Below are 26,677 nucleotides of genomic sequence, written 5' to 3'. Positions count from 1 at the left end.
TATCACTTCCTTCAGTCACACATTCACATCTCCTCAGACTGATCTTATGTTCCTCTAGAACCCCCTGCAGGCCAACATCTGCTGAAAAAAGAGAGGACAAATTAAGGGAAAACATATTGATTGTTTAATAATGTTAAGAATATTTCTGTTTGACAGAAATGAGTCCATCAGTAGACAGATGTCTTACCTGGGAAAGACTGCTGTCCAGCTCTGGGCTTTTCTCCACAATGGGGACAGAAGGAGTTACCTGCTGAGATGAACTGGTCCCAGTAAGGCTTTATGCACTGTCTGCAGAACTGGTGTTCACAATTCATGGAGATCGGTTCTTTTAGGATGTCCTGGCACAACGCACAGCATAACAGCTGGATCTTATCAACGGGATGGTTCTTCTGTCTACAGGCATAAAAAGACACAGTAAGAACAAAACACAGCAAAGCCCTGGAATGCTGACAGCTAGCAACCTGCTACAGTTCATTAATGCTACAGTTCAGCTAAGAACTGTTAATGGAGCGAGGATAGATGTAGTGGACCCAGGTAGTAGAGTAAATGATGGTCGAATGGTGAAATAAACAAAAATCCAGGCAGCACAGGTGAGCAGAGGCTAGGAGCTCAGATGCTGGTAGCATGTGATAAACAGTGCAAAGACAATGACAGGTGACACAACATGACAAGGAGAGGAAACACAGACATAGGTGGGGTTAAATACACCAGGGAGTAAACGAGAGACAGCTGGAGACAACCAAGGATAGGCAGGACAACAGAGACTCAACTGAACACAGAAACCTAAATAAACACACAGAAAAAAAATCCTTATTTACGTGGCTTATTTATGTGTTTTTGCTTTTAAGCACAAATCTTTTATCCAAGATGATAAAGCTGGCAGGTTGACAAATAACTTTAATCAACTTGTGGGACCAAAGATAAGATGGCAGCTTACTGTAAACCAGTACTTACATTGTTTCTGAGGCTCCAGGGTCATTATGGAAATAGATAACTTCACCTTTGGACTGGTTACTCACAGACAGACAGTCTGGAGACCAACCAGTCTGTCTGTGCTGCTGGGTCCTGTAAGCATAGATATATAACAAGGTCACTAATCGTCTTCTCTATATAGTCATTTTATAAATGAAGGTGTTCTTGACCCAGTTGGACTATTGGGAAAACGGTTTTGAATGTTTTAATTTCTCCTGCCCCTCAGGTGGAAGCATGAGATGGTTGAGGTAATTCATGGTTCCACCACTGAGCCTCATCGGCCGAGTCAGGGAAGTCATGAACACCACAGAGCAGTGGTGCAGTAAACAGACCAAGGTAGAAGTTTGGTGATAACAGATATAATATCACAGATGGAAAGTACAGAAAGGTTTTTTAATCAAGGTAGAAGTTTAGGGGGGAAAGTTGCTTACATTGAATGTGACGTTCCAGGGTCATCATGGAAATATATCACTTCTCCTTTGGACTGGTTACTCCTCATGGACAGACAGTCAGATCTTGGAGACGCTGGCTTCCTTTTAAATTGCTGACCTCTGTAAGGACAAATGAAACAAGCGAGGTAAACAGTACTGAAAATCCTAAAAGAACCTACATGCAACAAATCATGCAATGCTCTTCTGCTTGTATGTGTTTTTGAAAACGGAGCGGTGTGCTGCCCTTGGAGGGTTCAAGTCTATTGGGCCAAATATCTGGTTATTTTGAAGGAAATTCAACAAACTCTGCTGTTGTGAAGAGAAGGTGGTTGGATCACCAAACCCTTCAACCCTGGTGATGCATGTTGGACAGAGCCAACCTTTCCCAGCCATGACTCTGATAAGGCCTGGAGCAAAACTCAGGTGTGTGGAAAGACTGGTAGTTCTACCAAGTCCTGGTCCAAGATGGGGGTGAGCGAAGACTCTAAGAGACTAATGGGGGCCAGCCATAGCAATGAATGGAGGCAGCCATTATTCTCCACCTCTAAACTTCTACCAGAACCGATGCCCGGATCACAGGGTGCAGCCACACATGCGTATCAATATATGTGTCTTGGACTCAAGACATGTGCCCATTACTATAGTTAGTGTTGGACTGCCATCTTTACTCAAACTAACTGGACTACATCTCCCAGCATTTATTGCTCTGGAGCACATCAATTGCTTATATCACTCCACAGTAAGCCTCTGAGCTGCAGAGAAGAGAGTTGTCTTTGGCGCTCAGCCTCCAACAGAAAGGAGGCTGAGCGCGATAACTGTACCTGTGATGGAAAAGGACCTTTTAAACATTCGCTGAGTAACCTGGTGAACTCCTTAAGAGCCGCAGTAGGAGCATCGGGTGCTCTGGGAAACCCAGTTTTTTGCTTTTTAAAAAATGTTTTTGGTCTTTATTTAATAGTAGATTGACAGGAAAGCTGGTTGTGAGAGAAGGGGAAGACATGCAGCAAAGGTTAACAGGCAGGAACCTGCAGCATCCGCATTGAGGACCGAAGCCTCTCAACATGAGCCACGCTCTGCCACCTACGCCACCGAGGCACCACAACTATGCTGGACTTTCAAAATGCTCTATAAAATAAAAGCCTTTATATTCAGGAAAGCAACTTTGTGAAGAATTAGGATGTACAGAACCTCTGGAGCTCAACCAGTGGTCAAAATGGGTTTCATTTTATCATTTCAAAATACAGATTACTGATATTCCCAGCACAAAGGCCTCAATATATCATAGATGCTCTTTCCATTCTGAGCTGAAAATATGATTTTAACTGAGTTCTTATACTTAGGAAACCAAATAATGGGATTTATTTTTGCCAAATTAACCGTTTAACTGCCACCCATTGTCAGTACCTGTTATCAGGAACAAAAGGTGGACAGTGACCTCACGCTGTAACAGGCAGAAGGATTTCATGAAAAGTCTGCACGACTCAGTGGTCAGTTTTTGGTCATTTTCATTTATCTGAAACATGAACTGAGTGTCACTGTGACGCACATTGAAACCAACTCCGTCGCCAAGCAGCTCCATAAAATACATTAGTCCACCGCATAAACCAACATTTAATCAGACTTATGTTTGTTAAGATGGAGTTTACGTTTTATTCTTGGTCTCCTTCCATTTCCGGTTTATTTAATTTAATCTTAATTTTAGCAGATTGGTTTCTTGAAAAAGTTCATGTCAGAATATCCAACTTGTAGAAATCTGAACTTAATTCACTGATTAATAAAGTTAGTGAGATGAAGTTACAGTATGTGAGTAGAAACTGTTTCTTACTTTGGGTCTGAAGTTCCAGATTCATTGTGGAAATAAATAACTTCTCCTTTGGACTGGTCACTCTGTAAAGATGGACACAGAGATCCAGGAGCCTCCGGCCTTCTTCTGACCTGCTGACCTCTGCAAACACAGATCAACACAGATCAGCAACGTTCTGCTGAGGCTCCTTCATTAAAACAGATGTTAGCCCCAAGACACCGAAGCTCTGGATGTTACAGTGAAACTCTTGATCTGTTCTCTTTCATTAACTGCAGATGTAAGATGCTCATCTGAATAGTTTCACATAAGCTTTGTACTGGGTGGAAAGACTTGAGAGTTACTTGTAAAACAATCAGTCCACTAATTAGAGTCTACAGACAATGAACTTCAGGGTAGACGGGTCCAAAGTCCTGCTGCTGAGAAAGCTTTTTCTTTCACTTTTAGTTTTCAGCCTCATATGTGGCACACCCAGCAGGCCCTGGTGCCATGACCTCTACAGGCTGAACCCTGACCCAGGAGAACCTTTTCCAGGTTCAGAACCAGAACCTCAGACTTAGAGCTGAAGTTCTGCTCCAACCCACCAGGAAAACTCTGCTGAAGCTCCAGCATCTCGCGAAAACATGTTGGTCCGGCCACAGAGGGAACTACAAGGACTGAACTACACACCACAGGATGGGAAAACTCTGAGTCCCAGAATGCACTGCTCTACACATTTCCATACACTTCCCAGGAACCACAGTGGAAACCCCCTGGATGTTGCAGAACTAAACTCTAGTCTTTTACTTGCTCGCTGAGTAAAACACTGGACTTTCAAAGAAACCACACGAAAGGTTACGTCCAGTCAGCAGTTTGGTGATTTTATTCTGATAAAAATGATCCTGAATCTGTTTATCTGAGCTGCTGCAGAAAAGAAACTTAAGCACTGATTCCCCAAGAAGAGACGATGCCTCTGATAATGTCCTAAACAAAGCATTCCTGAAGGTTAGCGTTGTTTTTTTTGTATGCTGGAGAGAAGTTGTCTGAGTTAATTCTGTATATTTGCTGTTTGAGAATGTCAGGCTTCATGTGTTTATTAGCAACACACCTCACCAGCAGGGATCCATCAGAATTGAAAGCATTTAACTGTCATTTCCTGATAAGATCCAAATTACTGAGCATTTATTAGTAGATAACCAGACATAATGCTGCCTTACAGGATGGTTTTAAAGTTGGTCAGTAAGAAGCTCTGCTAACAGTTCTGATGAATCCAGAAAGCTACATCGCCTTTAGCTGAGCTGCTGCAGAGGTCGTCTCTTACTTTGGGTCTGAAGATCCAGAATCGCTCATGAAGACTCGCTGATGACCTCTGGGCTGTCCAGGCAGACGGGCCTCTTCGTCCTCAGAATCTCTCATCTTCAGTAAGTCTGACAGCAGAACGCAAGAGTCCAGAACCAAAATGTTAGAGTCACAAGATAAGGAAAGGCAAAGGTTTCACCCACATAAAGATCTACAGAGTAAAACAATAAACTCATAAGCTCCAGCTTATATTTTACATAAATGTTGAGTGATTAAACAGCCAAACATGCAAAGTTCAGGTTCCTTTATTCACAGCTGCAGTTAAATCTGATCCAGAAGCAGAGGAAACCAGAGACCCAATATAGCAGTAAACGGAGGCCTGTCATCATTCTGAGCCATAAATCCTCCCAGAAGTTATGGCTATAAATGATAATGTTGTTTTGAGGCTGTTCCCCAGTATTACAGTGATGTGATAAGAACAGATTAATAAACATTTAGCACTGGAAGATATTTTAAATATCCAAAACAAATAAACTACAAATCAATTATAAAGAATCTGTAAACAAAACTGTCCTTCAAAATAAAGTTTAGTCAAGACCAAAACACCAGACTGGATCCAGTTTCTGTTGGCCGAAGGAGGTTTAGGTTCAGCTCGACTCAGATCAGCCCAACATTAAGCTCCACTTAAGGTTTAAAAACCGAAAGCGACGCGCAGGAAACAAAGGTTTATAAGTAAATTTTAAAAAATAGTTCAATTGTTCCCTTCCGTCTCTTATATAAAAACAGAAAGAGTTTAAAGTTTAGATGGAGCTCACCTCGTTTCTCTTCGTGGTGAGCTCTTTAGTTTAACTAAGTGTTAAACTAAACTTAACATTCAGTTTATTTTTTATTATTTTCCTTTGGTAGCAGTTAAGAGCAATTAAACAAAAAAAAAAAATTAAAGAAATAGTGCCACAAGAATAAAACAATACTAAATTATGGCAAAACAAACTGTAGTGGCCAAACATCCATTGAAAGTTCCACCAAGACGCCACTAAGGCTCTGGGCTCAAGTTTCTTTATGCAAAAGAAGGTTCAATGTCCAAACTTGTAGATTGTTCTGGGTGGTTTATTTTCCCATTTCAGCAAATAATTACAGAGTTCAAACTTTCCTTTGCTCTCTGCTACCTCTCTGTAAAAACCATCGGCCCCAAACCCAAATGCTGCTGGTCCTTCACCAGGACCTGCACTTACAGAAAGTGGACTGACCCACATCACTTCCTGTCTTACTTAGAAAATAAATAAGAAAAATAATAAAGCAAAAAATAAATAAAATCAACAATTATTAACCTACAAATAAACTCTGTAAATAATTTAAAAATATATACATTTAAGAATAAACTAACAAAAATTTAAATGGATAAAGAAATAAAAAATAGCTCCAACACAAACTGAAGTATTTAGTAATAAGCAAATAATAAATGATGCGAAATCATAATAAATGGTTTTGAAATAAAAAGAATGAAATCAGATTTTGGATTATAACCTGCACTGGAAGACTTGTTTTAACAATGCAAAGCTAAAATATCAAATTATTGCAGGATAAAATAAAATTTAATATTTTCTAAATAGAAAGCTGTTGCTTAGCATTTATATAAATAAAGGACTGTACAGACAAGAATACATTCTTCAGAAGAATTATGAATGCATCTGATTATTATTAAATAACTAAATGTTTATTACAATGTGTCATTTAAACGTTATGATTTATGAGAGCATCGACCATTTAACATTGTAATAAACTCACTTCAAGTTGTAAACAGAAGTGGATTAAAGTTAAAGCAAAGTTTGAATTAAGAGAGAAAAGTCTGAGTATAAACTGTTGTCCTTCGGTTGGAGGGATTTATGCGTTAATGGGAGTTAAAACTGTTTTCCACCTTAAAAAAATAAAATGAATAAAAATGATTTTCAACCAGAAAGATTTGAGCCAGGTCATTTTCTTTGAGTTTATAGACTCAGTTCAATTAAAAATCTCAAATATTCAGAAACTCTGCTGCTGCTTTACAGCCGGATGTATAAAACATCAACTTCCAGCACTTCTTCAGGTCTGGACCTCGTCTGGATATGAACAGATTCTGAAATATTACATAGACTTCTCTTAATTCTGTCTTGTTTTCTTTTTCATTTTGTTTTTGGGATGTTTTTAATTTTTGTAATGTTAAAAATGACTGAAGACGAGATGAATATCAGAGGGCGAAACCTTTGTCTGATTATTAAACAGAGCTTAGCGCCCCCTGCTGGCTGCACCTGAACTGCAGGCGGCGCTGAGGCAGAAACTCACCTGCAGCGTCAGAACCGGAACAATAAAACCGAACTAAATGAGTGCAGAACGGTTCGGTTTGAAACACCGCTGGCCAAAAAGCCCAACACTAAAATAAAATAAAAAACAATTAGACATTAAAGCCAACGTATCAAGCCAAAAGAAAAAGATTTTTTAAAATGTAAAAAGAGGAAATTTCAATTAAAGTAATTAATAATTACAAACCCTGAAATTAACTGGATTAAAAATGTTCAATCAAGTCAACCTCTCGTTGGAACATTAAGATTCTGTGAGGATTTGGGTTCTGTGTTCCGGTCCCGTTTCCTCCTCGTCTATTCTGTCGTTTTCTGCTACCAGGTGTCATCACAGGTTGAGCGCCTCGCCTTTGCACTTTGAGATATTAAACCATCATTTATTCAACATCCTGGGTCTCCTGCATCGACCTCACTTTATGCAGGGGTGAAAGTAAGGAGGTACGGTCGGGTACTGCGTCCCCCTAAAAGATTTAGCGGGGGTCCGCAGTACCTGCAAGAGAGGAGCGGCTGTCAGCTGTAAACTCAACGGGTTCACTTAGTGAGTTCACCCACTAATTAGCCGTGACTGTTTAGTTTTTCAAGAACAATCTAAAATAGACTAACTTTATCCCCATTTCATATCGTTTCTGAACTGTTCTTTACTATATCAGGGCTGCAACACGTCGATCGCAGAAGGTTTTGAGTCGATCTCGGCTTTAGGTGACAAACTGAACGCCGCCAGGAGACCAGCAGGTCCTCCTCTGATTGGCTTAAAACGTTCATAACTAACAAAAAAAACCCAAAAAGTTTTCAATTTAATGACCCAACAATAATAATCTCAGTGATTGTTTCTACAAGGTGTTGCGCAATTCTGTGCGTTTCGGTTCCTTTACCAAAATAACGAGCAGAGCAGGATTTAAAATTAACTAATCAACCACCGCTGAGTTCAGGGAGCGAAATAAATATCAAGCCTGCAAACCTAATGTGGCGACACTAGATGGAAACTCAGATTTTGTGGAAGTTTAGTTTTAGTAAATTGCTCAACAACGCCACCCTGGGAATTTCACCCACAGATTATTACCTCTTGTTTAAGCCACACAGGGATTAAAACATCTGAGACGGTTTCAAAATAAAAAGAAAAAAACATTTATTAAATTCTTTTAAAACCAATTTCTTTTTAAGAATGAAACAAAAAAAATCAAAGGAAATCAAAGGAAATGGAAGAGCTGCAGCAGCTGAGGTTACCGGCCGGAGGGGGCGCTGTGGGGACGACATCCACCAAACACAGCAAATCAAAAAAACCTTTAACACCACACGCAGTGAAACAACCCAAACTCCAGAATCACAGCACGAAGAAGAGGAAGACACCGTCACCACACCAACTGCAAACAAAAAAAACAGTTAACCAATATAACAATCTTAAAAAGAACAAAATCAGCCCGACTAAATAAACAAAAGGGCTGTAAACAAAATAAGTAGAAAGATAGAAATCAGACAATAAACATTAAGACCAGGCGTGGCCCGGGCGCGCCGATGCCACACCCCAAACAGGGCGGATAACGCAGCCGCAGTCCAACTTTAGAACAATTGTGCAGAAATCCGGGAGATTAACGCAGACAGAGCAGCAATGGTTCAACTGTGGGGAACCTATAAAAAAATTGTCACCATTTTAAATAAAACAAGAAACTGGAGCTTAGATGAGTGTCAATTTCTTACCTGCTGATCCACAAAACATGCACACACACTCGCAGACCGAGGAAGAGAAGGAGCGCAGCGCAGTGGCGTTTTACCTACGATCACACTTCAGTTTAGATTTTCTGACTAAGATCAGCTAAAGTGCAGAGAGAGAGAACACCTACCACCAAAACATCAGCGCAACATGCACCAGCCAGCATGCCTAGGTGGGACCCATATGGTCTGCCTTCCTTTTCCCCACATGGGGCCCACCTAGGTGCTGGCAGGGTGGGAGAACAAAGACGAGACATGCCTGAATGCTCTTTATATAAACCACGCCCACTTTAAGAACCGGAACTTCTCACCTGGAAACTATTTGTGGGGAATTATGTATATTTCTATACCACTACACTAATATCTAACGGACTGAATGTTTTTAACGTAATCTCTGGTCGGCTTGTGGAGCTGAGACGGTTGCCATGGCAACGGCTGTGCTTAAATGACAGAGAGTAAAAAGGTGCGAGTGGTTTAGAGTTGATCACCTGTTCAGTTATTTTACCTTTGTTTNGATTATTGTTTCAACAAGGTGTTGCGCAATTCTGTGCGTTTCGGTTCCTTTACCAAAATAACGAGCAGAGCAGGAGTTTAAAATGAACTGATCAACCACCGCTGAGTTCAGGGAGCGAAATAAATATCAAGCCTGAAAACCTGATGTGGCGACACTAGATAGAAACTCAGATTTTGTGGAAGTTTAGTTTTAGTAAATTGCTCAACAACGCCACCCTGGGAATTTCACCCACAGATCATTACCTCTCCCTTAGGACACACGTTCAGTTATACAGGGATTAAAACATCTGACACGGTTTCAAAATAAAAAAACATTAAATTCTTTTAAAACTAATTTCTTTTTAAGAATGAAACAAACAAAATCAAAGAAAATGGAAGAGCTGCAGCAGCTGAGGTCACCGGCCGGAGGGGGCGCTATGGGGACGACAGCCACCAAACACAGCGAATCAAAAAAACCTTTAACACCAGACGCAGTGAAACAACCCGAACTCCAGAATCAGACGAGGAAGACAGTCACCACACCAACACCGGATATAACAATATCAGCCCGACTAAATAAACAAAGATAGAAATCAGACAATACAAGTTAAAACATTAAGACCAGGCGTGGCCCTGCCACACCCCAAACACGCTCCAATGAGGGCGGATAACTCCGCCGCAGTCCAACTTTAGAACAATTGTGCAGAAATCCGGGAGATTAACGCAGACAGAGCAGCAATGGTTCAACTGTGGGGAACCTATAAAAATGTGTCACCATTTTAAATAAAACAAGAAATTGGAGCTTAGATGAGCGTTAATTTCTTACCTGCTGATCCACAAAACATGCACACACACTCGCAGACCGAGGAAGAGAAGGAACGCAGCGCAGTGGCGTTTTACCTACGATCACACTTCAGTTTAGATTTTCTGACCAAGATCAGCCAAAGTGCAGGGAGAGAGAGAGAGAACACCTACCACCAGAACATCAGCGCAACATGCACCAGCCAGCATGCCTAGGTGGGACCCATATGGTCTGCCCTCCTTTTCCCCACATGGGGCCCACCTAGGCATGGTGGGAGAACAAAGACACATGCCTGAATGAACGCCGCAGCTCCTTATATACACCACGCCCACTTCAAGAACCGGAACTTCTCACCTGGAAACTATTTGTGGGGAATTATGTATATTTCTATACCACTACACTAATATCTAACAGACTGAATGTTAACATAATCTCTGGTTGGCTTGTGGAGCGGAGGAGGTTGCCATGGCAACGGGTGTGCTGAAATGACAGAGAGTAAAAAGGTGCGAGTGGTTTAGAGTTGATCACCTGTTCAGTTATTTTACCTTTGTTTACCTTTGCTGTGGCTCTTTACAGCTGCTGTAGTTTCTGAACGTTCAATAAACGACAAACTTGGACTGATGACCTCATTAGTCTGTCATTTACAACAAACATCAAACACAGTAAATGTTTCATTAAGTATTTAACAAACAAATGGCTTCTACTGCGATAATCATGTGAAATTAAATTAATTGTCTAATAAAAAAATAGTTTGGTGCTGTCGGGCTCAGAGTCTGAGAGGCTTTTCCTTTATCAAACTTTTTTTTTGCCTCTTATTTAGTGGAAATATTGATGTTGATTAGATTTTCTTCAAAATAATAACCTTTTTCAACCTTTATAGCTCCACTGTTGAAAATGAGGCTCTAACATTCACAAATGACATTGAAATAAAATCCAGTCCAACATCTGGTTTGAGGTGATTCCTCTGGATCCTGCTGGAGGAAAAACATCCCAACTTCAGAAGATGAACTTTAACCTCACAGAGCTCTGAGGTTCCTCCTGTCAGGATGAGGAGGAGCCATGTTGGGAAGATGAAGCTGCAGGATCTTCAGAACAAACAGGTCATGATGCTGGGCTGCTGATTATCCCTCTGTCTGGACACAGGATCAATAGAACCAGTTTAAAAGCTAAAATGAATGGTTATATGCCAGACATGGAAAACTGGGATGCTCTCCATGCCATGATGTTCAGAGTTTAGGTCTCCTGGCATCTCAAGGTTAAACATTGCAGCCAGTGGGCTGAAGGAGGAAATACAGCTTTATATTGTAGCAATTCAAGAGCTACCAGCTTTTATCACTTCACAAAAAAATTTATCAGCACAGAAACTCCAAAGCACAACGAAGAAGCTATATATATATATATATATATATATATATATTTGGTCATCGTACCCCCAAGAATTTAAAACGACTTTCACCCCTGACTTTATGACGCATTTAGCTTTAAGGGAATAAAACCTGAAAAACACAAATACTTCTGCATATAAAAGTGAAAGTATTTAAGAACAAAAACATTTTCAACATGTTGAGTTTATTCAGTAAAAAGTTGTTTATATTCAGAGGTTATTAATGCAGAAGAGAAAAACATCAGTTTGGATGATAATCATGAGTGAAACAGCTGCTAACGTGTTATCATGCTGTTAAGCTTTAAGGTCAGAGGTCAGAGCGATAGGCACTAGGTGATGCTGGTGATCCTCAGGCGTTTCCATGGAGACCATCAGGGCTGCTTCTGCTGCATCTCCCTCCAGCTCTTCCACAGCAGCAGGTCACGGCTCTTCCCCAGGGCGACCAGCCAGCGGGGCAGCCGGACACCGTTGAACTGGCCCACGCCGTCGTCTCGGCCCATCGCCAGCAGCATGGAAACGTAACCTAGCAACCGCCACAGGGTCAGCAAGGGTCAGGCGACTTGCCACCCGTCTGCCTCAGGTGGAGCCTACCTGTGCGATACGGCGTCAGCGGCTTCCCGCTCAGGCTGCTGATGATGTTGGACACGGCGATGTAGGCGTGGAGGCCGGCGTGGTACGCCAGCTTCGCCTCACGCAGGTCGGCGCAGTCGCCAACGGCGAAGATATTGGAGAAACCCTCAACCTGCAGGTACTGGTTGACCTTCAGCGCCCCATCAGCAGCCATGCTGCCCGCTGAACGAACACACAGTAACAGGCTATTAACTGATCAATATCCAATCAATGAGAGATCCATATCTGGTCAATAACAGATGGGACCATCAGCTGATAGGAGGTCCCAGAGACTAAAAGCTGCAAAATCCCTGCAGGCTGAAGCTAAGCTAGCAGCTGTTCCTGTAGCGAAGCTGATCATGTTTGTAAAGTTAAAGTCAAAATGAACAGCAGAAATTTGGCTCATTTAGTCGGTTATAATACAGAGTCATATTTACATATGTTCTTAATTCAGTTATAAATTTCTGTTTCACACCAAATGTTTAGCTTAGTGTGCAACTAGCTAGCATCACACTAAGCTAAATATTTGCCTTGCTAGCTAAACATTTAACTTGGCATTAAACTATTTAGCTTATTGTGTAGCTAAATATTTAGCCACACACTGTTATCTATAAATGAAAGTACAATATGGCGTAAATATGAGAGAAAAATTAATCCCCATTTCTTCTCATCACAGTTAAATCTCCCAAATTCTTTTGTACAGCAGATTCTGGTGGCAGCGAGCAGCAGGCGCCCCCCGGCGGACCCACCCAGGCTGGAGGCGTAGGCTCCAGAGTTGATCCTGATGCCAGTGCAGCAGATGATCAGGTCCGTCTCCAGAGTCTCCCCCTTGTCCGTTCTGACCTGCAGATTCTTCTGGGTCCGGTTCAGTGGCAGCTCCGACAAGTTGGACACCTTCTGACCTGAAACACAGCAGCAGGTTGCCAGGAGCTGGACAGAACCAGCTAACAACTAGCAGCTAACGGGTAGTGGCTAACAGCTAACGGCTAGCGGCTAGCGTACCCAGAACCAGCTCCACTCCCTTCTCCAGCAGAACCTCCTTGGCCTGTTGCCTGACGCTCTGGACCAGCTGCGGGTCGGCCAGCCCGATCCTGGAGTGGATCAGAACCACCTGGAGGAGAAACAGAGGTGAGGACGGAGTCCAGAGCCCCAGGTTCTGGAGGTTCTGGAGGTCCAGACCAACTGGGTTCATCTACAGTAGAGGTTCCCCAGCTTTTCAAAATAAAAGCATCAGAGACGAGTTTTCTCTATTTAAATGTTTAGATCAGGGGAGATCAAGTCCAACAGGCCAGGATCGGATTGGACCAGGTAACCAAACGTTCACCTGCCTCAGCAGGAAGCAGGACGTCGCTCTGGAGGACTTGAGCACCGCTGATACAGAGTCACATAATTCTTAATATTTTAAATAAATTTATTTATCAGAAATGCTAAAAATATTTGCTAATTAACTTAATGGCAGATTTATGCATTTCTGTCCCTTCTGGGCCTCCGTACCCCTCAGGCGTCACTTTCATTCTGCAAATCATTTTGTGACCCAACCTTGGAGTCTCCTGACCCCCAAGGGGTCCCGACCCCCCAGGTTGGGAACCCCTGCTGTACAGGAACCACCCAGCAGCAGAAGTCTAGGTGACTCGGTTCTGATCCGGTTCATGGAATCAAAGAAAACAGCCCAGAACTCAATCCGGACCCACAGAACCTTCAGGACCGGTGTGAACCAAATAACTGTGAACCCGTTTCAGCAGGGCCTACAGAACCAGAACCTTTCATACAGACTGAAGGGAAAAGTTCTGTTGAGTACCGCTGAACCCGACCCACCTTCTTGTCTGGATACTCCGTCTTGATCTCAGCCGCCATCTCCACCCCTGTAGCTCCGCCCCCGACCACCAGAACCGAGTCCGCCGCCTGGATCTGGACACACACAGAGAACCAGGGTCAGCAGTGTCCTGTCCCACTATTTGCCTCTGTCCCCCTCCCCCCGTCTCACCTGTCCCACCATGTCCTCATACGCCGTCACGCCGTCCTGCAGCGACGCCTCGGTGTTGAACTTCCCAGGGAACGGACCATCAGAACCAGTACACAGGATCAGGTGGGAGTACTGGACCTCCTGCGGTAGGGGGACACCTGTCAGAGCTCACCTGGCCGGCAGGGGGCAGCAGCCGCTCTCACCCCACCGCCCCTCCTCACCCTGCCTCCCTGGAGAACCACCAGCTGCCTCTCCGGGTCCACGCGCTCCACGCGGCCCTGCAGGAAGCTGGTTCCGAACGTCTCCACATACGGGATGAAGGTCCGCTGGGCGAAGCCTGGGGTCAGAGGTCAGGGGTCAGAGGTCAGGGAGTACAGTGGGGCCAGCGACAGGTCGGAGGGGTCGGTACCGGGCTGGACCGAGGCCCGCAGCGCCGCCACGTTGTGGTGGAAGGAGTCCCGGAGGTCCAGCAGGGTGAAGTCGAACCCGGCCGAACGGAGCTGCTGCGCCGCCGCGATGCCGCCGAACCCGCCGCCAACCACCACCACGTGGACCCCGTCCGGAACCGAGACCTGGGCCCCCATCTGGAGAGAAACACACACACACTGCTCGGTGACTTACACCCAAACACTTCAGCACCGAACCACCGACCGAACTTCAGAATCTTGTGCATAAATCTGTGCAGAGCTCTCCTCTAATTGGACCCGGTTCTGGCTGTAGGTGGATCGGAACTAACCCTCAGATCCTACCTGTGAGAAGCTAACTGATCCTGACTGGACCGGTTCCGTTCGCCAGGAGTTCTGCAGAACCGTTCGGATCCTTCAGGTCCAATCTGGCACCGCTGCTGGTTCTGCTGGGATCTCTGGACCACTGGACCGGTTCCCGGTTCTGAATGTTCTGAATGAAGGAGGGACAAGTTCGGTTCTGACCCGGTAAACACGTCGGTTCCAGTGGAGACCCCCGAAAACACCCGAACCCCCCGCAACCCGTTATGAAGCCAATTCAGAACCCCGCACGAATCTCTCCAGAACCCTGTGACGTCATACGCTGTTGACGTCACGCGGGACGTGAACTCACCAGCCGTAGGTTCGGAACTCGGATCCAGTTTCAGTCCAGCTGATCAACAGCTGCTTTTTCCTCGTTTAGCCCCACCCTCCTCTAGCTGACGTCAACAGCTCTACACCAATCAGACATCCGCTTCTGGCTCCTCATGAAGGGAGGCTCTGGTGCGTTCAGGGACCGCAGGAAAACAAACGACCAGCAGAACTGATGTTACAGAACCAAAGTTGTGTCTTTAGTCTTCCTGCCGTTCTGTTGGATCTGTTGTTTATTAAAGGATGGTTTCGGTTCTGATCGGTCGGTTCTGATGATTTGTGGGTCAGAACCAGGACACTGTGTTCACTGAACATGATTTTATTTCCTACTAGTTCTGGGCTCATCAGTGATCGGTTCTGATCCAATCAGCGGCTCTCCTGCTGACTCAGCACTTTTTCTGCTGAGTCAGCGTTAGGAAACAGCAAACCTCCGACGTAATGTGGGGCAGAAAGGTCAGGAGGTCATGATGTAAGCGGTGGGTTGCGGAACCGGCTGGAGTCCAGAAATCCCACTGGACCTTCATCTATTTCTACTGGGAAATCTGACTGGGAGGAGGTCAGACATCCCATAATAGAGCCGCTCTGTAACCACAGCAGCATGGTTCTGGTTCTGGTTCTGGTTCTAACTGACGATTCCTGTTTGATCCCGGTTCACATGTCAAACAGAGCTCCAAGATCTTGACTGGTTCTGGTTCTGATCCCAGTTCTGTATCTTCCTCATCTAGAACATCAACAACATCATTCACCAAAGGTTCTGCTTCACTGAGGAGAACTGGCCAAACTGGACCTGCAGCGCTATCAGAAAGAAGATCAGAACCAGGCGCAGCTCAAGATCTGCTCCAGTTCTTCTAACTCAGAACCACCAGAACTACCAGAACCACTCAGAACAAACACCACCTTGAGAACCAATCAGAACCAATCAGAACCACCATCAAAACCACCAGAACTACTAGAAACAATCAGAACCACAAGAACCAATCAGAACCATTAGAACAACCAGAACCCCACTCTCTGCACGGTCTAGTTAAAGCATCATGGTACCGACCCGCACAGGCAGCAGTGAAACCAGAACCAGAAGTGGTCTGAGCAGCAGAATGTGATCGGACCAGCAGAACCGGTTCTGCTTCATGTTTTCATCAGACTGCAGCTCCTTCACCTCACATCCTGCTCCAAACTGACCAGAACCCTAGAGTCCACTGGGCCGACTCAAAACCTGTCAGAACTTCTATTGTTGACCGTTTTCCACAGGTTTACAGTTTTTATGGAATCAGAGACATTTTGATTTATTTTCCTAAGAACCTAAAAACTCCTCTTGAGGTTCCTGGTGAAATGAATCAAATATTAATGATGTAAAAGCAATTTCTGCAGCAGCAGCTCCAAGGTTCTGATGACCTCTGGACCGCTGGTCTACCTGCGTTTTTACTCCGTAACGGTGACGTAATTTTCTTCAGAAAACTTCCAAGTTCTTCTCTGGTCTCCTGTAGTTCAGACCTGCTGTGTTTTAGTGCCCTCCAGCGGAAGAATTGTGCTCTGCACCACGTTCCAATCAGAATTTCATCAAGTCGGCAGCAGTGACAGCAGCACACCGGAACGGGTTGCTTCTCCTACCAAAATAACAGCTGGCAGGGTTTTAATCTTTCAGTTCAGTTGCGAAGATTCTCAGTGAACTCATCAGTTAGGACCTGTTCATCATTCTAACTGGCTAAACTGGTTCTGTCTGGAGAACCCAGCATAATACCAATTTAAATAATGCTTGCTCAAATATGTTAATTTCATCCATTCATCCATTTTCTGTACACCCTAACCCCACGTAGGGTCGGGAGGTGCTGGTGCCTCTCCAGCTAACGTTCCGGGTGAGAGGCGGAGTACAGCCTGGACAGGTCACCAGTCTGTCGCAGGGCAACACAGAGACAGACAGGACAAACAACCATGCACACACACACACACCTAGGGATAATTTAGAGAGACCAGTTAACCTGACGGTCATGTTTTTGGAGGAAGCCGGAGAACCCGGAGAGAACCCAGCATGCACGTATCTTCTTACTCCAATAGGTATGACTTTATACCATATAACATATCAGTTACTGTACAGTCATAATAAAGTTTAATTTAGTGTATTAAATTAACATATTGGGCTGCACAGTGGCGCAGTTGGTAGAGCTGTTGTCTTGCAGAAAGAAGATTCTGGGTTCGATTCCCAGGGTCTTTCTGCATGGAGTTTGCATGTTCTCCCTACTGAAGACATTAAAAAAATATTATGAACCAAATAAAACATCTAAAGTATTTTATAATAATTAACGTAAAAAGGTAAACTTGATGAAGGATAAGTTCAACAAAATGATAGAAGAAAGAAACCATGAAATCGGCCGAAAAACGGAGTGTTTTGTGTCTTATTTTGAAATCAGACCGGAAGTCAGTTTGTGTGTATGTAATCTTATTTTTACTCCGGTCAGTTCGGGTCTCGGTTCTCTGGGTCAGCAGCTCCGGTAACTCTGCCCCTGGTTCGGTTCTGTAACGGTTGACTCAGCTCCAGTATCTCCTTCATGGAGGACCCGTGAGGTTTGGACCGGACCGGAGCAGAACTTTCTGTGGGTAAGTTAGTCCCAGTTAGCGGGATGGTTCTTCTGTCCGAACCAGCCGCAGCTAACGGCGCGGATATAAACCTCATAACTTTCTGTCTCGGTTTGCCTCGCGAGCCTTTTGTTCCTGCGGCTCGCGCCTCCGTTCCCATGGTGAAGCTTCTCCGGCCCGCGAGGCTCTCCGAGCAGAGCCGAGGGCTCTCCGGAAACAGACGAGCGACCGAGGAGCGGACTCGGTTTTTATTCTGAAATTAGCACCACAGACGGATTCATTCAATCTGGGTTCAGAACTGTTGGAACCGTTGGAAGAGAACCGGGTCACTAGAACCGGGCATGACATAAAGAAGCCTTAAGACTTTGATTTGAAGGTCAGCTGCGGTGCTGATTCTGTAGCTGAAGAAATTCGGTCCAGTCTGGTTCCGTTCAAAACACCAACTGGTCCAAACTTTTCTATCTCGGGAAGTCCAGTTCCTCCTCCGGAACAAGCGCGTGGCGACATTGGAGAGAAACTACTTCCTGTTAACCTGAAGACACTTTTAGCAGATCCAGAACAGAGTTCAGATAAGACACAAAGCATCTCTGGTTTTCATTCACTGGTCTGTTACTGGGACTCAGTGGTTCTGTTGTCTTATTGACAGGAAGTGATTTTTTTTCTGCGTGTTTTCGTTGGTCTCGTTTTTTGGGTCGGTTCAGTGTGTTTGCTGTTTGTGGACCTGGAGTTTTATGGAACCTGGTTCTGATCCCTGATGGTTCCCACTGTTAGAACTCTGATGGAACCCGGACTGAGGACTCATCCCTGAGGTACTTCACGAGCTTCACAGGTTCTGGAGGTTCTCAGGCTACATGGGAGGACTCGGTACCAGCCTTTTGGACCTGCTGTGACTCTGTTGGTCAGATGACGCCACCGTCTGCTCCCACCAGGTGTGACATCACAGTGTGATGCGTCCCGATGGAGGAGGCGGAGCCTAGCTGCTATGTGACCCAGCTGAGGGCGGAGTTTGACGGCTGCGACTCGACAGCGACGGGTTTCCTGGATCGGGAGGAGCTGACCGAGCTGAGCAGGAAGCTGCAGCTGGACGAACATCTGCCGCTGCTGCTGGACACGCTGCTGGGGGAGCGGCCCCACGGCAGGGTAACCGGTTCTACTGGACCAGAACTATTGGTTCTGCAGGGTTCTGCTGGGCTCAGTCTGGGTTCTGTTTGTGTTCCAGGTGAACTTTGATGAGTTTAAGAATGGCTTGGTGGTGGTTCTGTCCCACTCTCTGGACTTCAGCACCTCAGAGGACGACAGCAGCTACCTGGAGCCAGGTGAGACACTGCAGGGTCCAGTAGTCACTGGTTCTGGTTATGGTTCTGGTCCAGCCAGATGACCTTCCCCCTCCTCCTCTTCCTCCTGCAGCTGTCCCGCAGGAGGTGAAGCCAAAGTTTGTGAAGGGAGCAAAGCGTTATGGCCGCCGCTCTCGACCCGAAACCCAGTCCAGTACCAGCCTGCACTCGACCCCGACCAGAACCAAACCCGTGGACCTGAACCTGGATTCGTCCCCACGTGTCCGCAGGGCCAAACTGAGACGGTCCACGTCTCTGGAGAGCATGGAGGTGAACAGGCCAAGGTTCATCGTTAGCCTTCGTTAGCATGTTAGCCTCTGTTAGCTTATGTTAGTCACGCTTAGTCTATGTTAGCATGTGTTAGCCTGTGTTAGCCTATATTAGCTTATGTAGCCCCTAGCAGAACCCGAGTGTGGGTGGTGGTCGGGTCCCCTCTTTCCTTAAAATGTTTAATAAACCTGCGATTGAACTAGCAGTTATTATTGTTGCTGTGGAGATAGTCTACTGCAACAATAACAACTGTTGAGGCTAACGCTGATGCTAATACTGATGCTACCTGGAATCATATGTTTTCAGAAGGTTTTCTTTTATTTAATCTGTTTGAACTTCTGGAATAGTCAGCTGCTCTGGTAGCCTTAGCCTTGGCCCTGACATTAGCATTAGCCCTACCTTTACCTTTAGTTTCAGCTTTAGTTTTATGTGCATTCAATGTATAATCTGAACTCAGAAATATCTAGTGGATGGCTGCTGAAGTTGGACCTCCCACTCAGAAACTTTTAAAGTTGACTTTGCGTTTCAATATGGCCGCTCCTCACATCAGCAGCAGGAAGCTGTGGTGGAAACGTCTAAAACCAATGCTACACGTAGCGCCTGCAGCTCTCAACTGAACTAATTACACTGGTGATGTTTGGAAGAGATTCTGCGAACAATGGCTACCTGGGCGTCGCCATGGTAACTTGAATGTTTTTACTTACTGTGTGACGTAATATGCTCCAAGTTCCAACTTTTAGCCCTAGCTTTGGCTTCAGCCTTAGCATGGTGAGTGTGAAGAGTGTTTGGGTGGGTTTTAAGGTCTTTAAGAGACCTTCATCAGAGTGTTGGATCTCTGAAGACTCTCAGCTTCCTGTGGTCCACCATCAGGAGGTTCATTAGAGTCAGTGAGCCAGTTCTGTTCTGGTTCTGGTTGCAGAGCTCGGCAGATGAACTTGGATCAGAAGCGATTAGCAGCCACTGCGTTGCTGCAGCAACAGGAGAGAGGAAGATTCCTGCAGCTGGAATACCTGAGGGGGTTGGTGGGTTTTTCCTCAGGAAGTGGGATGGAAAGGAATGCTGGAGCCACAAACCGCTATGACCTTCATCCTCCTCCTCTTCATCCTGGCTCCTCCTCCTCTGGGTCAGACTGACAGAACCAGAACCTGTCCAGTTCTGGTTCCACTTCTTTAACTGAGGTTCTGGAGATTCTGTTGAGTTCATGTGCTGGTAGAACCAGAAGGTTCTGGTTCGGTCCACCTGCTGACAGGAAGTCATGTGACTCTTGGCAGAAGCCCATTGGTTGGTGCTGGGTGTGGTTTCCATGGTTACCAGTTAAATGCATGTTGGTAGGTCAATAAAAATGAAATCGGATAAAGTTCTGGTTCTGGTTCTGCTGCAGCATCTCCACACAGACTTTAATCTGAACCAGGAACAGCTGCTGTAGAACCAGATTAGATCCTCTCAGCAGTGTGTGTGTGTGTGTGTGTGTGTGTGTGTGTGTGTGTTCCTCTCAGTCTCTGTTCATCCAGCAGAACTAAATCTGTTCAGGAATTCCTTATGATTACAGTTTATCCTGCTGTTGGGACTCACACACTCTGAACACACACTGATTCCTCTCAGCTCCATGTTTTCTCTGCAGAGCCTGAAATCTGATGAAGAGACAGGAAGCAGCAGGATGGACCAGCAGCTCTTTCACATTAAAGGTACTCTGCACTAGAAATTGGAACCAGAACCGGGTCTGAGGTTCTGACTTAAAGCTGCAGTGTGTTTTTCCATATTAGCTCAAACTGTCTCCATGTTGTGACAGTTTGTAATGAGAACAGATTGATGCATCTGAAAAATGCACCAAAAACAACCAACCAGAGCCAGGAGGCGGGGCTTAGGACTGCCAATCACCCTCATGTGAGGGTTAGCACCATTAGCACCATGTGCTAATGGTGGAGAAAGAACTTACCAGTATACGGAAACTGTTTATCTGCTTCCATGCTTACTAACTAGCCTTAGCATTCATAACAGGCTATGCTAGTTGCAATTAGCATGGAGGACGGTTGACGGCACTAAGACCCTCCTCCTGGCTCTGATTGGTTGTTTCTAGTTAGCAGTGGGAAGGCAGAGATCGATCTGTCTCATGACAACCTGGAGACGCACTGAACTGATACGGGAAAACATTTTCTATAAAAATTACACAGCAGCTTTAAATGCTGCCGTCTCTGCAGCAGATCAGCAGCAGGATGCAGGAGGGAGAGCAGGAGGATGTGATGTGGCTCCAGTATGTGATCACCTGGACCTGCAGGTAGCTGGACCTCCAGAACCAGAGCCAGAAGCAGCTGAACCAAGCCTGATGATCCCACTGTGTCTGCAGGACGCCCAGCTCCAGAGATTAGACGCTAACCGAGATGCTAATCTGGACACTAACCAGGATGGACGGGTTACCATCAGGAAGTTTCTGTGGAGCTCAGCCCCCACGCTAAGCTCCACTCCCATCCGGTCAGCTGACCTGCAGAGGGCGCCACTCTGGGTAAAATTATGTTCTAAGAATATTCTGTTCAGATACGAGGAGTAGAAAATAAACAGATAATTTAGATAAAAGCGATTTATAATTAGAAAATTTTAACAACGACCTAAATTAAAGACTTGAGAAACAACAGCAGCCATGCTGGGCAGTAGCGCCACCTTCAGCTCTGGAGTGCAGTGACAATATTAATGATTGTTTAAAATTAAGACTTTTTTAATAATGGAAGTAGAAAAAAGTCTACACTAAAAATGAAGTTTTGTTATAAATAACAGACTCCAATCAATTACCACAAGAAAAGAAACAATATAAAACTTTATTTAAAAAACATTTATGATTCTAAACAGGGTCATTTTTCCCATTTCTGTTAGAATGACTTTTTTTTTAATTATTACTGATAATCAGTGGTGGCATAGTTAATTTGAAAAAGAAATTTTAATCCGATTACTGGTTACTCCTTGAAAAAGTAACTTAGATTACAAGTAACTTTTGAGTTACTTTCAGCATCAATCAATGTAAAATTACACTGAGTTTTGCCAATACTTCTGTAATCGCCATTTATTTTATAAACATCAAAAATGTGTCTCATTGTTGAACTCACGATATAATGAGCGTTTAAGTTTTCATGGATTTCCAAACAATCCTGAATTAAGAAGATGGTGGCTTGTAAATATTCGTTGCTACCAGTTAAAGCTAACGCCGCACAGTAAAGTTTGCAGCCTTCACTTCACTCCGGATCAGCTTCTTCAGCCTAAAACTACCGGAGGAGACGGATGGTGAATAAAGGAGCCTCCCTGAGTTATTTCCATGGAGTCACTTCTGTATTCAGCCTGAAAGAGTTTATGGGAACCAGAGAGCAGAGCTACTGATCCGCCTGAACACACTGCAGTAAACACCGTCCTACCTGAGCTCTGAACAAGAAACATGCAAAGGTAATAAGACTAAATAACACGGACACATATTTTTATAAAAGCAGCAACTTTGAACCTTACCTGGTCTCTGCGACTAACGACAATGAACACATATAATGTACCGTATGTTCCGCACTATAAGGGGCACCGGATCATAAGGCGCACTGTTGGCTTTTGAGGAAATTGAAGGTTTTTAGGTGCGCCTTATAGTGCGGAAAATACGGTACTTGAAAATAAGCACAAAATAAGATAAAAACAAAATAAGACAAAAACATTACCCGTTAGACTGGATTAAAATGTTTAGATACTTAAATAGCACATTTTTACAAGAAAAATGTCCTAGAATATTGCCTACTAGCATAAGCTAAAGTTAATGCTAGCCACAAAGTTTAAGGCCAATAAAACTCACCTTTATATCTGTGAATGTATAACGAGGTGTACATCTTAAAACCTTTCTCCAGCTTACTTGTTGGGACTTCGGATCTGCAACTGTAACCTGATTACTGGATTTGAAATAGAAACCCATTAGATTACTCGTTAATCTAATGCAGCGCTTGCCAATTCCAGTCCTCAGCCCCCTGCTCTGCATGTTTTAGATGTGGCTCCAGAACAGCCAATTAAAATGATTGCATGACCATCAAGTGCTGCAGAAGCCTGTTAATCACCCAGAGATACAACCCAGGTGGCAGAAGGGAAACTAACATCACTGCTGGTAATGTATTTTTTTTCCTTTGTCATGATTTGTCTCCTGTAGACAAATCATGACAAAGGAGGAGCTAAAACATGGAGAAACCCATTAGATTAACGAGGTAGCACTCACTGTTAGCTTAGCCAAGCCCTGCAGCTCCGAGTGTAAAATGACATTTTCAACAGACCGAAGCGACCGAGCCACGTTTCCCCGAACGGGAAGCTGACATCCAAAGAGCCCATTGGACTAAAGTTCTGGTCCGGTTTTGATTCCTGATCCAGAACCTCTCTGACCCGGTTATGACATGGAAATGTTTCACTCTGGTCCAGTTTGACCCAATGCTCCTGAAGGCAGCACAGCCTGCTAACCAATCAACAGCTGGCTGCGTGAGCAGGTGGGCGGGGCCAGAAGGAGCGCCAGGTGCTGCAGGTGAACAGGTGTTTCTCCTCAGGCAGCTGCAGTCTGTCATGTTCTGCAGAACCAGGCTGGTGACCCAGCGGGTCGGCATGGACCAGAGTCAGGTGATTGTCCGGGCCCAGCTGCAGAACCAGAACCAGAGGTTCTGCTCAGTGTTTGGGCCGTTGGTTCAAACATGTTCTGTAGAATCAGTCGGATACAATCAGGCGGTTCTGCTTGGGATAATCCAGATTAGCACATCTTATTCCTTCCTCTCTCTCTCCATCCAGAACATGCAGCTGGTACCGGATGGCCCGGCCCGCTCCCTGCTGTCGGCCACTGTGGGCCCCAGGGTTCTGACCCGGCTGGATGACGGGTCGGGCGGCACCAGCCCAGAGCGAGTGGCGGCGCTGTGGTCCGAGGCGGGCATCAGGAACAGCCAGCAGATCCTGCAGGTGGGTCCAGACCCGGTTCTGTTGGATTACACCAGAACCACAAGAAGAGGAGTCCCAGAACACTCTGTCTGGTTCTGGTTGCTTGCTGACCCGATCCAAAATGCACAGCAGAACCTCAGATTACTCACATTCCAGTCAGATCGGGTCGGGTCGGTACCGAAGGTGTCCCATATTTCTCCATGATTGATTTGGAAAAACTTCACTGTGTTGAACTGATGCTGATGATTTTAGATCTATAGAAAATGCTAATAGAATGGATACGTTTCCACTGCTCTTCTTGTGTTTTCAATGTATTTTATGTGTAAATAACTTTATATATTTATTACGTTTAATGAAGACAGTCGGTGATCAGCTGGAGGTTAGAGAAGACGTAACAGAACCAGAACCGGGCTCAGTACCATGTGACCCGACTGACTGGAGGTTGGAGAAGACACAGAAGAAGAAGAAGCAGATGCACTGATGTTGGATTATTTAGTAGTAGAACCAGCAGGAGAGGGAGAGCGATTAGGTGATGGCAGCATCATGTCAGCCGCCTCCAGGAAGGAATCAGCCAATCAGAACACAGAGCAGGTGGATCTGCCATGGAGAGAAAATGACAGCAAACGGTGCAAACTGGAGAGTAGTAGAAGAAGAAAGAGAGGAGGAGTGGCCAGTTTGTCCCGCAGCAGCCGGTAGCATCATGACTACAGGAGGAGCTCAGGATGACCCCGGCCAGCAGGCCAGGGATCAGCAGAGGAAAGTTTTAATACGGGAAATATTCAGCGTATCTTTATTATTATTATTAATCCTTTATTTATGCAGGAACATCTCTAGAGACTTATTGTCAACAACAAATAACATAATAATAATAATAATCTGACAAACGGCCTAAGAATAAAACTGGCAGCAGATTTTCATTTCATGTCTGTAATCCTGACAGATTAGATTAATCTGGATTTATGGAAATATCATCAGCATAACACTGATCCCGTCTGCTGAACTGGGCCGAGCCCAGAGCCCAGTAGGACTCCACCAGTAACCCAGCAGTCTGAAGAACATTTATCATTCAGGAACAAACTGGGATCAGTGCGACAAATGGGACTAAACCAGTTTACTGCTGTTCCCTTCAGACCAACTTGACCCAGATATTCGATCTTAGATCAGAGGAAGATCAGCTGATTTATCAGGTATAGATCAGTGATTTATTGGAGGTTTGAGTCCAGCTTAACGCCTGTGGATGTGAGGAAAGGTTCATCATATCTCAGATGGATATTATCCATCAAAGGAAACCGTTTATTAATAATCTGGTTCTGATTCAGTCCAACATAAATGATGAAGGTTTGGAAGATCATCATGTTTGTGACACATCAGGTTCTAGAGTTATAGATCTCCTTTAGTGAAACTCAGTGAAAATAAAGTCAGAGGTTATTAAACCCATCAGAGTTATGGAGAAGTATCGTTCTGTCTTCACTCATCATGAGGTCTGGAGACCAGAGAGAGAGAGGACTGAATCCACTGACTGAAGCTACCGGTCTGAGCCAGCATTGAAGCTAACAGTCTGAGCTAGCATTGAAGCTAATGGTCTGAGCTAACTTTGAAGCAACCGGTCTGAGCTAGCTTTGAAGCTACCGGTCTGAGCCAGCATTGAAGCTAACGGTCTGAGCTAGCATTGAAGCTAATGGTCTGAGCTAACTTTGAAGCAACCGGTCTGAGCTAGCTTTGAAGCTACCGGTCTGAGCTAGTATTGAAGCTACCGGTCTGATCTAGCATTGAAGCTAATGGTCTGAGCTAACTTTGAAGCAACCGGTCTGAGCTAGCTTTGAAGCTACCGGTCTGAGCTAGCATTGAAGCTACCGGTCTGATCTAGCATTGAAGCTAATGGTTTGAGCTAACTTTGAAGCAACCGGTCTGAGCTAGCATTGAAGCTACCGGTCTGAGCTAGCTTTGAAGCTAATGGTCTGAGCTAGCATTGAAGATACCGGTCTGAGCCAGCATTGAAGCTAACAGTCTGAGCTAGCATTGAAGCTAATGGTCTGAGCTAACTTTGAAGCAACCGGTCTGAGCTAGCATTGAAGCTACCGGTCTGAGCTAGCATTGAAGCTAATGGTCTGAGCTAACTTTGAAGCTACCGGTCTGAGCTAGCTTTGAAGCTACCAGTCTGAGTTAGCATTGAAGCTAATGGTCTGAGCTAACTTTGAAGGTAATGGTCTGAGCTAACTTTGAAGCTACCAGTCTGAGCTAGCTTTGAAGCTACCGGTCTGAGCTAACTTTGAAGCTACTGGTCTGAGTTAGCATTAAAGCTAATGGTCTGAGCTAACTTTGAAGCAACCGGTCTGAGCTAGCATTGAAGCTAATGGTCTGAGCTAACTTTGAAGCAACCGGTCTGAGCTAGCTTTGAAGCTAACAGTCTGAGCTAGCTTTGAAGCTACCGGTCTGAGCTAGCATTGAAGCTAATGGTCTGAGCTAACTTTGAAGCTAATGGTCTGAGCTAACTTTGAAGCTACCGGTCTGAGCTAGCATTGAAGCTACCGGTCTGAGTTAGCATTGAAGCTAATGGTCTGAGCTAACTTTGAAGCTAATGGTCTGAGCTAACTTTGAAGCTACTGGTCTGAGGTAGCTTTGAAGCTAATGGTCTGAGCTAGCATTGAAGCTAATGGTCTGAGCTAGCATTGAAGCTAATGGTCTGAGCTAGCATTGAAGCTACCGGTCTGAG

The 26,677-nt window shown here is 44.9% G+C and overlaps 2 protein-coding genes across 3 annotated transcripts in view; one reads left to right on the top strand and one right to left on the bottom strand.

Annotated features, from left to right (window-relative positions):
* Window positions 1–11,366: 11,366 nt before the first annotated feature.
* On the bottom strand, window positions 11,367–14,967 carry aifm2 (AIF family member 2). 2 transcript variants are annotated; one of them, XM_007576982.2, is made up of 10 exons: window positions 14,850–14,967; window positions 14,522–14,669; window positions 14,182–14,356; window positions 13,994–14,109; window positions 13,794–13,913; window positions 13,625–13,717; window positions 12,812–12,920; window positions 12,559–12,711; window positions 11,792–11,992; window positions 11,367–11,723 (listed from the first exon to the last, which is right to left on the bottom strand). In XM_007576982.2, the coding sequence occupies exons 3-10, from the start codon at window positions 14,354–14,356 to the stop codon at window positions 11,572–11,574; spliced, it is 1,119 nt and encodes a 372-aa protein (XP_007577044.1). In that variant the 5' UTR covers window positions 14,522–14,669; window positions 14,850–14,967; the 3' UTR covers window positions 11,367–11,571. The 2 variants fall into 2 exon arrangements, with proteins under 2 accessions (XP_007577044.1, XP_016518989.1); XM_016663503.1 differs by lacking the exon at window positions 14,850–14,967 and having other exon boundaries at window positions 14,522–14,820.
* A 2,319-nt stretch (window positions 14,968–17,286) lies between these two features.
* ninl (ninein-like) overlaps window positions 17,287–26,677 on the top strand; it is an 18,446-nt gene continuing 9,055 nt past the window's right edge. Inside the window, exons 1-8 of the mRNA XM_016663459.1 lie at window positions 17,287–17,458; window positions 18,367–18,577; window positions 18,657–18,753; window positions 18,845–19,041; window positions 20,663–20,726; window positions 21,240–21,316; window positions 21,386–21,541; window positions 23,821–23,985. Of these exons, the coding sequence (XP_016518945.1) occupies window positions 18,395–18,577; window positions 18,657–18,753; window positions 18,845–19,041; window positions 20,663–20,726; window positions 21,240–21,316; window positions 21,386–21,541; window positions 23,821–23,985 (939 nt within the window). The 5' untranslated portion in view covers window positions 17,287–17,458; window positions 18,367–18,394. The remainder of the gene's footprint in view (window positions 17,459–18,366; window positions 18,578–18,656; window positions 18,754–18,844; window positions 19,042–20,662; window positions 20,727–21,239; window positions 21,317–21,385; window positions 21,542–23,820; window positions 23,986–26,677) is intronic.

This window comes from Poecilia formosa, unplaced genomic scaffold (assembly GCF_000485575.1).
Source record: "Poecilia formosa unplaced genomic scaffold, Poecilia_formosa-5.1.2 Scaffold422, whole genome shotgun sequence".
Classification (NCBI taxonomy): domain Eukaryota; kingdom Metazoa; phylum Chordata; class Actinopteri; order Cyprinodontiformes; family Poeciliidae; genus Poecilia; species Poecilia formosa.
The sequence above is the reverse complement of the archived record's forward strand: the minus strand, read 5'-3'. Positions and strand labels throughout refer to the sequence as shown.